The sequence below is a fragment of the Nannospalax galili genome, unplaced genomic scaffold, assembly GCF_000622305.1.
Source record: "Nannospalax galili isolate Female #2095 unplaced genomic scaffold, S.galili_v1.0 scaffold14, whole genome shotgun sequence".
Lineage (NCBI taxonomy): Eukaryota > Metazoa > Chordata > Mammalia > Rodentia > Spalacidae > Nannospalax > Nannospalax galili.
The window spans coordinates 5694806-5708887 of record NW_008336953.1 but is presented as its reverse complement, the minus strand read 5'-3'; the positions used below and the strand labels follow the sequence as shown (position 1 = coordinate 5708887).

At 40.2% G+C, this 14082-nt stretch overlaps 1 protein-coding gene and 1 non-coding gene across 7 annotated transcripts in view; both read right to left on the bottom strand.

The window, feature by feature from the left end:
• The window catches only part of LOC103732999 (decaprenyl-diphosphate synthase subunit 1), a 240760-nt gene that overhangs the window by 29262 nt on the left and 197416 nt on the right, over window positions 1–14082 (bottom strand). For all 6 annotated transcript variants that reach the window (XR_003849344.1, XR_003849346.1, XR_003849345.1 and 3 more), the window contains 3 exons: window positions 11694–11758; window positions 11196–11316; window positions 4507–4637 (listed from right to left, as the gene is read on the bottom strand). Coding sequence is in view for 3 of the 6 variants with exons in the window: in XM_029562923.1 (XP_029418783.1) it covers window positions 4507–4637; window positions 11196–11316; window positions 11694–11758 (317 nt within the window). In the remaining 3 variants the exon portion in view is untranslated. The remainder of the gene's footprint in view (window positions 1–4506; window positions 4638–11195; window positions 11317–11693; window positions 11759–14082) is intronic.
• On the bottom strand, window positions 9819–9955 carry LOC115070144. Its single transcript, XR_003849350.1, has one exon. It is a non-coding gene; the product is annotated as a small nucleolar RNA SNORA42/SNORA80 family (small nucleolar RNA).

Here is a 14082-nt window from a genome sequence, read left to right as displayed (position 1 = left end):
TCCAAGTGCAACCGATTATGACTAGTAATAATCAGATACACACAGATTAGAGATGCATGTGCCAACATCTCAGTGTTAGTAGCAAAAACAGTGAGTTTTTCTGTAAGAAACAGTTTATTTTAAAATGAAAGCGCCAACATCTCAGTGTTAGTAGCAAAAACAATGAGTCTTTCTGTAAGAAACAAGTTTATTTTAAATTGAAATAGAGGTTTTATTTTGTCTTTTTGAGACAGGGTCTCCCTGTAGCCCCAGCTGTCCTGGAACTCACTATGTAGACCAGGCTGGCCTTGAACTCAGAGAGATCCACCTGTCTCTGCCTTCCAAGTGCTGGGATTAAAGGCGTGCGCCACCACACCTGGCGAAATGGAGATCTTTTTTAAAGGTTAAAAACTCATTCAATTTTGTGTCTTACAGGGCTTATACTGAGTTCAATATTGTATAGCTGTATTAATTCAACAGCGAACTTAAAAATTTATAGCCACTTTTGAAAGAGCTGAATCTTTGCTTTGGAAACTGTTATTGAACATATTAAAGCTGTAATCGAACCTAAAAATTTCTAGCCACTTTTGAAAGAGTTGTATCTTTGCTCTGGAAACTGTTATTGAGCATATTCAAGCTGTAATGATATACTTCTAAAAAATATTAAAAATATTTTTAAAATGTAGGAACCAGCATATTTTTAAATGAAATGGAGATCTTTTTTAAAGGGTAAAAACTCATTCAATTTTATGTCTTACAGGGTTATACTGAGTTCAATATTGTATAACTGTATTAATTCAACTGTAAACCTAAAAATTTTGAAAGAGATGCATCTTAGTTCTGGAAATTGTTATTGAATATGTCAATGCTGTTGTAATGAAATGCCTCTTCTAATTATGTGGGTATTAAATAAATAATTTAAAAAATTCATCTGAACACCTGTATAAGTTAGTGTTCAATTCTGTTTCCCTAGACCCAGCAGAAAGTCATGAAAAATGAAGTATAATCACATGGCTGATGCAGGCACTTACTATCAACTGTAAACCAGCATGTCAGCATCTTCTGCTCTTGCTTTAAGCAGAATTTTAAAATGTGATGCTGTGCTGGTTCCTCTTATCCAAGGCTTGAGAAGTCAATCTCAGAACCTTCCAACTGTTTCCAGCCCAGAAATCAAGTGTAACATGTTACTTATTATTTATTACATTTTACAGTTTACAATGTAACAGTTTTGAATATTTCCAGATTACATCAGATTCTTTCAAGGAGAAAGAAGTAAAGTAAAAGCAATAGAAGGTAGAGACAAATCATCACATAAAACCAATTTAGTGATGCAGCTCACTGGGAAAGCAAGTACTTAGCATGTGTGAGACCTGTTTGATCTCCAGGACCACAACAAGCTACATCAGGGAAAGACAAACTAGATATTCAGATGGTTTTGAAGAGCTTCACTGAATCTGTCAGTAGGCCCTCAGACCTGATAGTAAGAAACTGACATCTCATCTTTCAGGCAAATTTACTAGACTTTTTTGAGTTGAATGCATAGGAAAAACATACAGGTATTTTTTTTTTTTTTAATCTGTATGAGTGTTTTGCTTGCATGTATGTAAGTGCACCACATGCATACAATGTTTGTGGAGGCCACAAGAGGATAGTGGATCTGCTGGAACTGGAGTTATGGAAGGCTGTTAGCCACCATGTGGGTACTGAAAACTGAACCTGTATCCTCCGCAAAAGCAGTCAGTGTTCTTAACCACTGAGCCATCTCTCCAGCCCCAACAGCTTTATATAGTTTTTAAATATAAATGCTTTCCCAAGAATATTATCTCAACTGAACTTCAGTGTAATAAAATACACACTTGTTACTAATGGTAAGATTTACCTTAAAACAATTCTCAAGACTTTGACCTTTCCTGTGTACTCCTATATTGGGCACCATTTCCATTATTAACAATATGTCAACCGACAGGGCTCCTGCTGAGAGGATGCAGTGAAATGGCAAGTACTTGATAAGATGCCAACATTTACGTATCAGAGGATTTTAAAGATTTCTTGAAATATCTTGAAATGGGTGTGGTGATGCATGCATGGGATCCCAGCACTTGGGACACTGAAGCAGGAATATAGTGATTTTGAGGCCAGTCTGGCCTATAAAAAACAAACCATCTCTGTCTCAAAAAACACACACTTTACTGTTTTAGGTGCTGTTTTGTTTTGTTTTTTTAACCTAGAATCCTGTACATGTTAGGTAAGTGCTAGATCTATCACTGAGCTATATTCCTATATCACAATAATTTTTTTTTGAAATTTCAGACTATGCATAAAAAATGCCATTATGAATGGTTAGATTACTGACTGATTTAATCAGAATTCTTGCTTAGGGTATTATTTGGCACTGTGACACAGCCTCTACCTAAGAACACATATCACACATAATCTATCTGATGTATTTTTCCCATATTACATTTTAATGCATGTCAGCTGATATCTGGAAAACACTGCCACTGCTTACCCTTGATGCAGCACAATGGCGAGAAAAATGACCAAAACTTAAAGTCTACCAAAAAGGGTCTCACTACCTTTAAAATGAAATCCTAAACTACCAAATGAGTCACTCCTAGGGAAAGCTGGGCACTGTTCCTACTTCCTGCTGTGAAACAGCTGCCACACCTTCCTGATTCCTGGGAGAGGTGAGAGACTGAGAAAAGGGCCCTTTGTCTTGATGGGTGGTACACCCTCTGTGTGGGATAAGTCAACAAACCCTTCAGGACCCTTTCTCCTCTTTGTTAGATTAAAAAAAATGATAATGAAGAATTTAAAAAATAGAAACAATACAGTGACTCAAGCACAAAACCCTCACCCAGCTTACATATGACTGTTTTTATTTTTTTTAGATACAGGGTCTCACTACAACAGAGAAAATAAAAAATTTCAACTACAGGGATAATTGTTTAAAAAATTTTTATTTTTCATCACATTTACTTTATTTTGTGTGTATGTATATGGGGGCGGTGCAACTGTCACAGTGCTTATGTGGAGGTCAGACGACAACCCTTGAGAGTTGGCTCCCCCATCTACCATGTGGGTTCCGGGGATTGAACCCAGGCTGTTTATTTGGCTTGGTGGCAAGTGTCACATACTGAGCCATCTCACCAGCCTAGTGATAATGATTTTAGATCAGGAGAATATGTTCTTTCCCATTTATATCTGTTTTATGTATCATTTTAAGAAATTTACAAACATACTTTCTCTAGACCAGTGGTCTCCACATCAGAGGTGATTTTTGCCCCCAAGAAATGTCAAAAGACATTTTTGGTTGCTATCACTGGGGGGAGCCATCTGGCAGACCAAAGCCCAGGACAGGACCAAATCACAATGCATGGAAAAGCATCACAGCCCCCAGACAACAGAGTGACTGGGGCCCCAAGTATCAATGGGGCTAAGATTGAGAGACGTAGATCAAGTTAGGTTCAGAGGGAGCATCTCTGATGAAAGAGGAAAGCTGCTCTGCTTTCCACATAAAATGACACTGGTTGAGGTGTTAGCAAAAAGACTTCACCACAGGTGCAAAATATCCTGTGAAGTCTCTGAGAGTCGAGACCAGCTCAGCATGGTTTGATGTGCTAGGCAGAGAGGAACAGCTGTAGGACACAAGGCAGAGAGAGATAGCATCTCCTAAGAAGCGACATCATGTTCACAGTCCTATCACTACAATTAATGCTGAAAACCCTGAGGTCTTCTTTAAATTGTCAGCTATTGAGAAAAAGGAAGTACACAAAAGCCGGGACTAGGAAAACACACAAGAACATTAGGGTCCACTGGAACTTCTAGCAGCAGATCACATGATGTCTTTATGGCGATACTTTGGCAATATAATAGTTTTTTAAAATGGGGGTTGCAGCTCAGTCAGTAGTAGAGTGCTTGCCTCACATGCATGGTGCCCTAGATTCAACCCCCAGTATTAAAAAAAAAGTAAATAAAGCAGAACATGGATACATACTGGATGATCAAAAAGAGAATAAGGAAAAGGTCTGGTTATACAAGGCAATGGGGAAATCTTTTAAGATTTCCTTTAATATTATAAATGTGCAGCTATTTTAATATTCTAAAATTTTATCACAGGAAGACAGGTAATTCTAGGTGTGGGTATGCACTGGCCAGAATAATGGCACAGGTTAACTTTAGAACAGTATTTGGATTAACTGCCTATGTGTAAAATGATTTGAATATATATGCACACAATTTGGTATTCTTTACTTCCTAACAAGAAAATAAATTTGGCTTTAAAATTTTTTTTCTAAAATGTTGATTTGCAACTCAAGTTTTACCACGAACATTCAAAAGTCTGTAAAAAGAAGAAGCTGGTTAAGAGTAGGTTTCAGAATGGTGTTAGTTGCTCAAAGTCACAATCTACATATGACAAAGTGAATTCTCAGACAGATGCTACTTATCAAATGGGAAATTAAATAATAGTCTTGGGAAGGAAGACTTCCCAAATATTAAAAAAAAAAAAGACATGAAGAGACTTACCGGGAGTTATTATGATGAATATTACATGCTCGGGCCATTAGCACCACAATAATTGGTCGGAAGGCTTTTCCTTTGCCATCAAAGTGGTACTCAGACATTTCCTTGAGTTCTGTTGTAGATATGAGCAGTTCCTGAAACACAGTTTCTTTTTGTCAACAAGGTATTATAATCATACAGGCAGGACTTTTTTTCTCTTCAAAATTTCAGGTGATTTCAGTGTATTCATGTCAGGTGAGGAATTCAACACTCAGTTGGACAAGGGTCCCAATACTTTATGGTGTAAACCTGGCTGCCCTGCAGGTTGGAACAGAAATAATGCCTGGCTTGGCTCCCAGAGCGGCCTGGCTGCAGTATCAGAGCAGGCAATGCCTCCTGCCTCTTGCACCAGAAACCAGTTACTCCAATCGACAGCCAGACACAGGAGAAAGCACTTGGGGTCCAAGAGCTCTGAGCTGGTGACAACTGACAAAGAAAGGAACAGAGGCAGCTTGAAAGACAAGGAGAAAGGAAGATGTGGACTGTCCTGGTTGGAGAGGCAACCCTGCATATTATGCACAGGTGAGAGAAGAGGGTCACCAGGGAGAAGCAGTGATCAGTGAACCCAGCTGGGCCTTATTTAGCATAAGACATTTCAAAGGTTCTTGGAGGAAATTTGAGACACGGTTTGTCTGATTGTGGGGCACTTACCATTGAGTTGGAAAGACTAATTTAATTTTATTGAGTTACATTCTTTGAAAAGCCCACTCTGGCCTGAAATTCACAATCTTCCTGTGCAAGCCTCAAAGAGCTGAAATATAGGTATGTATCATCATGCTTGGCTGAGACAAACAGTTTAAAAATATGGATTATTAAAAGACCCAGAAACAATCACATTTACAAAAGCTTCAACAAACAAGCAAACCAAGTAATAAACCTAGCCAAAGAAGAGAAAGACTTCTAGAATGAAAATTTAAAACAATGATAAAAGAAACTGGAAAAAAAAAATACTAGAAGATGGAAAGACCACTCATGGGTAGTGAAATGGAGGTATTACTGAAAGCAGTCTACAGATTCAATGCAATTTCCATCAAAGCTCTAACGACATTCTTTAAAAATGAAAATTACATTTATTCATTTATTTTGGTGGTGGTGGTAGTGGGGTGCGTGCCGTGATGTGTGTGGAAGCAAGAGGACAATCTGCAGGAACTGGTTCTCTACTTCCACCAAGATGGTCCCAGGGATTGAACTCTGCCAAGCTTGACAGGCAGTGCCTTAACCCACTGAGCCATCTTGCTGGCTCCATAATGATATTTACAACAGAAAAATGAAACCAGCCCTAAAATTTATACAGAAGCACAAAAGATGCCAGATAGTCAAAACAAGCCTGAGCGAAAAGAACAGCACTAAGCCATCAAATATTGGACCTCCCATTATACTACAGAGCTACAGCAACAAAACAAGACACTTAATAAATGGAATAGAATAAAGAAGCCAGAATTAAACCCACAAAGCTATAGTCATCTGATTTTTAACAAAAATGCCCAAAAACACATGCTGGTGCTGGGAAAACTGGATGTCCACATGTAGAAGAATAAAACTAGATCCCTGTTTCTCACCGTATACAAAAATCAAATCCAAATGGATCAAATACCTTAATGTAAGACCTAAAACTCAGACAATGAAAACAACACTTTAAGATACAGATGTAGGTAAAGACTTCCTGAACAGGACTCTAGTCACTGGGAAAATAATACCAAGAACTGACACATCATGGCATCAAACTAAAAACTGCACAGGATAGGAAACAAATGAGTGAAGAGACAGCCCTAAAGAATGGGAGAAAACCTTTGCTAGCTATGTATCTGTCACAGGGTTAATACCCAGAACATACTAAGAACTCAAATTTAGAAATAATGGGCTACAAATGGCCAGAAAACATATGAAAGAAATGTTCAACATCCTTAGCCCTCAGGGAAATCAAACTAAAATACTGCTTTGAGATTCCATCTCACTCCAGTCAGAACAGCTAACAACAAATGCTGGTGAGAATGTATTTATTTTTATGTATATGTGACCCACATTCTTCTGGTAGGAAAGTAAATTGGTCTAGCCACTATGGAAATTAGTATGAAAGGTCCTCAAAAAACTAAAAATCATCAAGTGAAAAAACTGTCATGTGATCTAGCTCTAGCACTCCTGGGTATATACCTGAAGGAATCTAAGTCAACATATCAGAGATCCTTGCACATCCATGTTTATTACAGTCCTATTCACAATAACAATGTTATGGAATCAGGCTACATGATGGTCAATAGATGAATGAATAAAGAAATTGTGGCATATATACACAATGGAGTTTTATTCAGCCTTAAAGAAGAATGTAGGTGTTGGGCATGGTGGGACATGCTTTTAATGCTAGCACCCAAAAGGCAGAATCTCTGAGATTCTGGAGAACCTCTGAGAATTTTGAGGCCAACCTGGTCTACATTGTTAGTTCTTAGCCAGCCAGGGCTACACAGTGAGACCCTGTCTCAAAAACAAAAGCAAACAAGAAAGAAATTATGTTGTTTGCTAGAAAACAGATGCAATGAAGACCATTTTATTAAGTGACATAAAATAGACTCAGAAAGACAAATTTATGTGTTTTCTCTATTTGTGGATCCTAAATTTTAAAAAAACCACATATAGCTGGGCGTGGTGGCACATACCTTTAGTCCCAGCACTTGGGAGGCAGAGGCAGGCCGATCTCTGTGAGTTCAAGGCCAGCCTGGTCTTCATAGTGAGTTCCAGGTCAGCTACAGGGGCTACAGGGAGATCCTGTCTCAAAAAGACCAAAAAAAAAAAAAAAAACACCAAAAAACCCACATACATAAACATGACACAAAAGCAGAAGGAGCACTGAAGGAAGAAAGGAAACAAGTGGGAAGAGAGAAGAAAGGGAGAGAGCATGGGGAAATGAGTGTGGTCAGAATATGAAAGGCTTGAAAAATAAAGCAAATTAAAACTGGACGAAGAATGAGAGGGAGGAATGAGGAAAATGGAAAGGGAAGGACAAGTAAAGAAGAGGGTGACTATGATTAAAGTAGGCTATACATGGATGAAAACAGTGAAGCCAATCACTGGTTACAAATAATATTAATAAAAACACAAGCCTGAAAACTATACACAAAAGCTGTATATGGTGGTACATGCTTCCAGTTCCAGCCCTTGGGAGGCTGGAGGAGGACCCCTGAGTTCAGGGACACCTATGGCTATATAGGGAGACCCTGTCTCAAAACAAAAACAAAAACAAAGATTCAGTGAATAATATGTTGGCAATCTATGCAAAAGTTGAGAAAAGGATGAGTTTATTGTGAGACAGACAGTGTAAATATTTCATGGAGAAGATGAGCTTCAAGAAACACTGGCAGAGTTTGACTTGTGGGGAGCACATGTGGTGATCCATGGCTGCATGCTTGTTATATCTGCCACTCGAGGAACATGTAACCTGAATCAGAGCCAAACCCAGTCAAGAATCACACCATTAGTACACTAGAATGCTGGCTCAGTGCCAAGTACTATAGTAATAAAGGCACAGGTCAAAGATAAGCAAGACAACCTTTCCCACAAGGAGCCAGGGTCTAGATGGGGACAAGTAAAGCTATAAAACTACAGTTAATACTAGGGCATGACAGGTGATATACTAAGGTCAAGGAAGCTACTCTGTGAGCACAAAGAGAAGCTTGGCTTAAGCTAAGAAAGGGAAGATAAGATAGAGAGTGAGGTGATGAGATAGCCTGGCTGGGAGCCTGAAAGGGACTGAAGGCAGGTGACAGACTAAAGGGAACAGAGAGAAAGGAGAGGGTGAGCCCAAGAGTCCTTCCTGAGTTCCTAGGTGATACCTTCAACAACCAAGCATACCAGGAGAAAAAACAACATGTGGGATGAAAAGAACCTTTCAGAAATGGTAGGTCATGGACACTCCATGGCATAGCCTGCTAAGTAGTTAGCTATGCAGGCTTAGAGAAACAATCCAAACTGGAGTAGAGATATTTGGGAGCTTGAGAAATGAAAACAGAAGACACAGGGAGTACCAGAACCCCAAATAACACCACAGTTGAAAGGGGAAGAGATAAAGAGGAACACACATATGGAGGATGGCCTAAAGACTAGGTGCACAAGGAAAATATGGAAGCTAAGGGAACAGCTAAGGAAGGGGCATGGTCAATGGTGTCCAGTGTCAACAGTTAAGGAAGAGGGAAGCAGAAAGCACCCACTGCATTTGGTAAAAGGAAGATCCTGGTGACCTGGTCAGAAGCAGTTGAGAGGAGGCTGGAAAGGAAGACACAGGCAATGGTGGAGTAAGTGTGAAAGGGCAAGAGTGAGACAGAGTTCAGAGTCCTGGATGGATGAGAGGAAGACATAGAGTCAGAGTGGTCTTTTTGAAAATGAAGAGAGGCTCAATGTGGGGCACATGCCACTAATTCCAGCATTCAGGAGGCTAAGACAGGAGGATGCCAAGTCCAAGGCCAACTTAATACACAGAAAGTTCAAGGTTTGCTTGGGGGTGTTCCCGTAAGACCTTGCCTTTAAACAAAAGAAAGGTGAAGGCCAGTGGTGTATACTTCTGTAATCCCAGCACTCAGAAGGCAGAGGCAGGAGGATCACAAGTTCAAAGCAGCTTGGGGCACACAGTGAATCTCTCTCAATGAAACAAAACAATAACAAAAAAGAAGAGCTTGTGATACAGCTCTGTAGTACAGCATTCACCTACCATGTGCAAAGGCCTGGGTGACGCTGCTGTGCTGCTGTGAAAGCCATTAGGCTTGACTCCTGGGGAAAACTGGGGAACTCTGAATGAGGGAACAAGCTGACAAAGAGGGATATGAACATTCAGAACAGGATTTTACTGATTTTTAGATTGGGGAAAGAGTAAGAAAGGCTGAGACTGACTCCCCTTAGGTGAAATCTATGTTGTTTGTTTGATACAGAGTCTCACCATACAGCCCTGGTCACCATGTAGGCCAGGCTGACCTCAAACTCAAGAGATCATCCTGCCTCTGCCTCTTGAGTGCTAGGATTAAAGGCGTGTGCCACCCTGCCTGGCCACCATTTTGTTTTCGAGACAGAGTATCTCTTTGGCCTGGGGCTCATCAAGTAGGCTATTCTGCTGTCCTGGGAACCCCAGGGATATGCCTAGTTCTGTCCCTCCATCACTGGGATTACATACATATGGCACCAAGCCCAGCTTATTTTTTGACAGGGATTTTGGGACTCAAACTCAGATCCTCATGATTGTGTAGCATGTACTTTACTAACTGAGCTACCTCCCTAGCCATATTTTTAAATGTTTTTAAAGCACAACCCACATTAGTGCTAGCAGCCTACAGGCACAGAGGTTAGGCAATGGTCTTAAAGCCATAGTTTGGCCTGGCATGGGACACTATGAGAGGCCCAGGGTGACAGGCCTGCCCTAAATCCAAACCCATGCATTGGATAGCACTATAGAATCTACATGAGCTGGGTATGGTGGCACACACCTTTAATCCCAGTATTCAGGAGGCAGAGGCAAGTGGATCTCTGTGAGTTCAAGGCCAGGCTGGTCTATATAGTGAGTTCCAGGACAGCTGGGGCTACAGGGAGGCCCTGTCTCAGAAAGACAAAAAAAAAAAAAAAAAAAAAAAAAAAAAAGAATCCACATGAAATTTTAAGAGCTGAATGAAGAAAGTTATATTTGGGATAACCTAGCAATGACTATTCAGAAGTAGATAGGGAAACCAGTAATAGGAGTCATTGTGTGATGCAGATGTAAAGAGGAAAAGTTAGATAAGATAGCTTGGTAGCACATGCCTTTAGTCCCAGCACTAGGGAGGCAGACGCCAGTCTGGTCTACACAGTGAGTTCCAGGGCAGCTGAGGCTACAGGGAGACCCTGTCTCAAAAAGACACACATAAGAAAGATCACTCACTGAACAAGTATGTGCTTTCTGCACCATTTTTCAGCTTCCTGACTGCAATAACATCTTTTGGAACAGCAACACCAATTGCATCGTCTGTACTGCCCAGCACTGGGCTGCACGTGGTTGTTGTTTGAGTAACATTTGAAACCTGATAAACGCAAACCAAGTTGGTAATGGAATCACTGCTTTTCCTTTTATAAAATACTTTACTTATTATTTTTATTTTATGTGTATGAGTGTATTGCTTGCTTGTAGGTAGGTACACCCATGTCGTGTGATGCCCGAAGAGGTCAGAAGAGGGCGTCGGAGTCCCTGGAACTGAAGTTACATATGGTTGTTAGCTGCCATTTGGGTGTTAGGAATTGAACCTGGGTCCTCTGCAAAAGCAGCGAGTGTTCTTAACTGCTAAGCCATCTCTCCAGTCCCCCCTTTTTAGTTTTTTAATTTTATGTTTATTTTACGTGTATACATGTATTGCCTGCATGTATATCCATATAGTGCAATGGACAGAAGAGGGTGCAGGATCCCATGGAACTGGAGTAACAGACAGTTGTTAGCTGTCATGTGGGTACTGGGATTCAAACCTGGGTCTTCTGCAAGAGCAGCCAGTGTTCTTAACCGCTGAGCCATCTCTCCAGCTCTGTAGTCACTGTGTTTTCATTTGTTTGTTTTTGAGTTAGGCTCTCACACTGTAGGCTAGGTGATCTTATAACTTATGTGCCCCAGACGAGCTTTGGACTTTACTACTTCACAGCAAAATTGGAAAACTTACCTTTCTAATATCTTCATACAGACCTTTCAAGTCTCTCCAGCCAAGTTTAAAAGGATCAGTGTATTTCTCGCCACTCTGTGTTTTACTGCAACAGCCCACTGCTGGTGTCTTTTGATGAAACCTGTGATAAGTGAAAATGTACGATCCATTTTTAAGTATTATATGGACTTGGCTCAGAGACCTGGTAGAAATTCAGCAAGAATCTGAAAAGCTCACTATAATTTAGAAACACAGAATTTTAGTCCTGCTACATAATACATTAATAGATCATTTTTATGAACAGGACCTGGAAAGAGATAAGTTTATTATATTCTCGAGTTTAAATTTTATTACATCCCATCTTTTAACAAGGCGGAGATCACATGGAGCAGCTATCACGGCATTTACATAGGTATCATTATTAACTTGTTGACCTAGCTTATGAAAACTTAGAATAGAAATTTACTAGCAATGTGATTAGTCTTATAGTTCTCCTTATAATATGGATTATAAACTTACCGTGATATGTTATACACATTTGGGAAGGCAGATGTTAAATTCTTCACAAAACTAATAGAGGGCATCTGTTAAAAAAAAAAAAAAAAAAGAACTTGTAAATGTTACTGGAAAATTTATTCATAACAATATTCCCATAACTCATAATAAGCATTATCTTTCAATTAGCTGTTTATAAGAAGTTGTAAACATTAGAGAAAAGGAACAGTTTAAAGTTTCCTTTCCTAATTACAAAGGCAATACTTGTTATAGAGAAAACCCTAATAAGATTAAAGCAGAAGCAGGGCCTGGTGCACAGGCCTGGAATCCCAGTGACTTGGGAAGCAGAGACAGAAGATCACAAGCTCAAGGTGCCTAGGTCACACAATGAATTCAGACTATTGTGGGCAACTTTTGCTGAGAACCTATCTACAAATTAAAACAAAAAACAAAACAAAACCAGAAAAACTGAAAAAAGCCAGAGCTGGGAATGCTTAGTAGAAAAGTATTTGGCCAGCATCCAAGAAACCCTAGGTTCAATCTGCCATATTGACAAAACCAAAAACCAAACCCCATAAAACTGTAATAGTCACTCCTCTAACAAAAGCAAGTTCCAGATCTACTTTTCTAAACCTGATTTGTTAGAAAATAGTGAAGATTACTATATTCTTTTAAATTCTCAAAACAAGTAAGTGGAAGGCATCATCTGGGATGGTAAGGAAAAGATTTTAACATTAGGGAAGGAACTGACATTTACACAAACATCGCCTATGTTGTTATTAAATATGTTTTGGAAATGGTGCTTCTGGGTAAGTAATATTTAAAGAACAAATGGACTGGGATTATACCCCAGTGGTAGAACATGGGTTTTGCATGACATAAACCACCACCAATCTCAGAGGCACAATTTGATACTAGATCCAAGATCAACGAATCAGTGGGGCATGGTGGAGCACACCTGCAATCCCATCTCTTGGAGGATAGGGGAGCAGAAGGACCACAGGTTGGAGGTCAGCCTGGGACACACAAAAAGGCTGAGAAAAACTACAGTAAACCAATTCTAAAAAGTTCAGAGGTAGTAATAAATACTGACTTGAACAATTAATGAACATTACTATTCTTAAGAGAAGGGATGAAAACAGTTTAAAAATTACTAATTTGCTAAGGGCTGAAGAGATGGCTCAGCATTTAAGAGCACTAGCTGCTCTTAGAGGCCCCTGGGTTGGGTCCCCAACACCCATATGGCAGATAAAAACAGCCCATAACTTCAGTTCCAGGGGATCCAACACCTTCTTTTGGCCTCTGTGGGCACTGCATGGCATAGGTGCACTGCACTTACTTACATGTAGGCAATACAAATACACATAAAATAAAGTTAATTAAAATCAAATATTTTAAAAATTACTAATTTACTAACTTAATCTGGTAAGGGCTTTTTAATTTAATCTTTTTGAGAGAGGGTCTCCATGTAGCCCCTGCTGGCCTGGAATCCGCTATGTAGACCAGGCTGGCCTTGAACTCTAAAAGATCTGTCTACTGGGATTGAAGGCATGTGCCACCACGCCCAGCTGGTAGTGTTTCTTCTAACTGCCAAATTTCCATTAAGTTTCTTTTGGCATGTTTCTTGGTCTTTTTGAGACAGGGTTTCCCTGTAGCTCCAGCTGGCCTGGAACTCACTATGTAGACCAGGCTGGCCTTGAACTCACAGAGATCCACCTGCCTCTACCTCTCAAGTGCTGGGATTAAAGGCATGCACCACCACGCCCAGTTGGTAAGGGCTTTTATATGAAGTATTTGAAGAAAGAATTTTGACAAAAAGATGAATGTAAAAATAAAGTACATGTGCTTCTTAGAAATAAAATCTTAATGCTTTAGGGGCTGGAGAGATGGCTCAGCAGTTAAGAGCACTGGCTGCTCTTGCAGAGGACCCAGGTTGGATTCCCAGCACCCACATGGCGGCTACAAACAGTCTCCAGTGGAATCCAAAGCCCTCTTCTGACCTCTGCGGCACTGCACGACATGGGTGCACTCACATACAAGCAGGCAATACACTCATACACATAAAACAGAAATAAATATTTTTTAAAATCTTATGCTTAGCCGGGCATGGTGGTGCACGCCTTTAATCCCAGCACTTGGGAGGCAGAGGCTGGCGGATCTCTTTGAGTCCAAGGCCAGCCTGATCTACATAGTGAGTTCCAGGACAGCTGGGGCTACAGGGAGACCCTGTCTCAAAAAGATCAAAAACAACAACAACAACAAAAAACCAGAATGCTAGCCGGGCATGGTGGCACATACCTTTAATTCCAGCATTTGGGAGGTAGAGGCAGGTGGATCTCTTGTGAGTTCGAGGCCAGCCTGGTCTACAAAGTGAGTTCCAGGTCAGCTGGGGCTACAGGGAGACTGTCTCAAA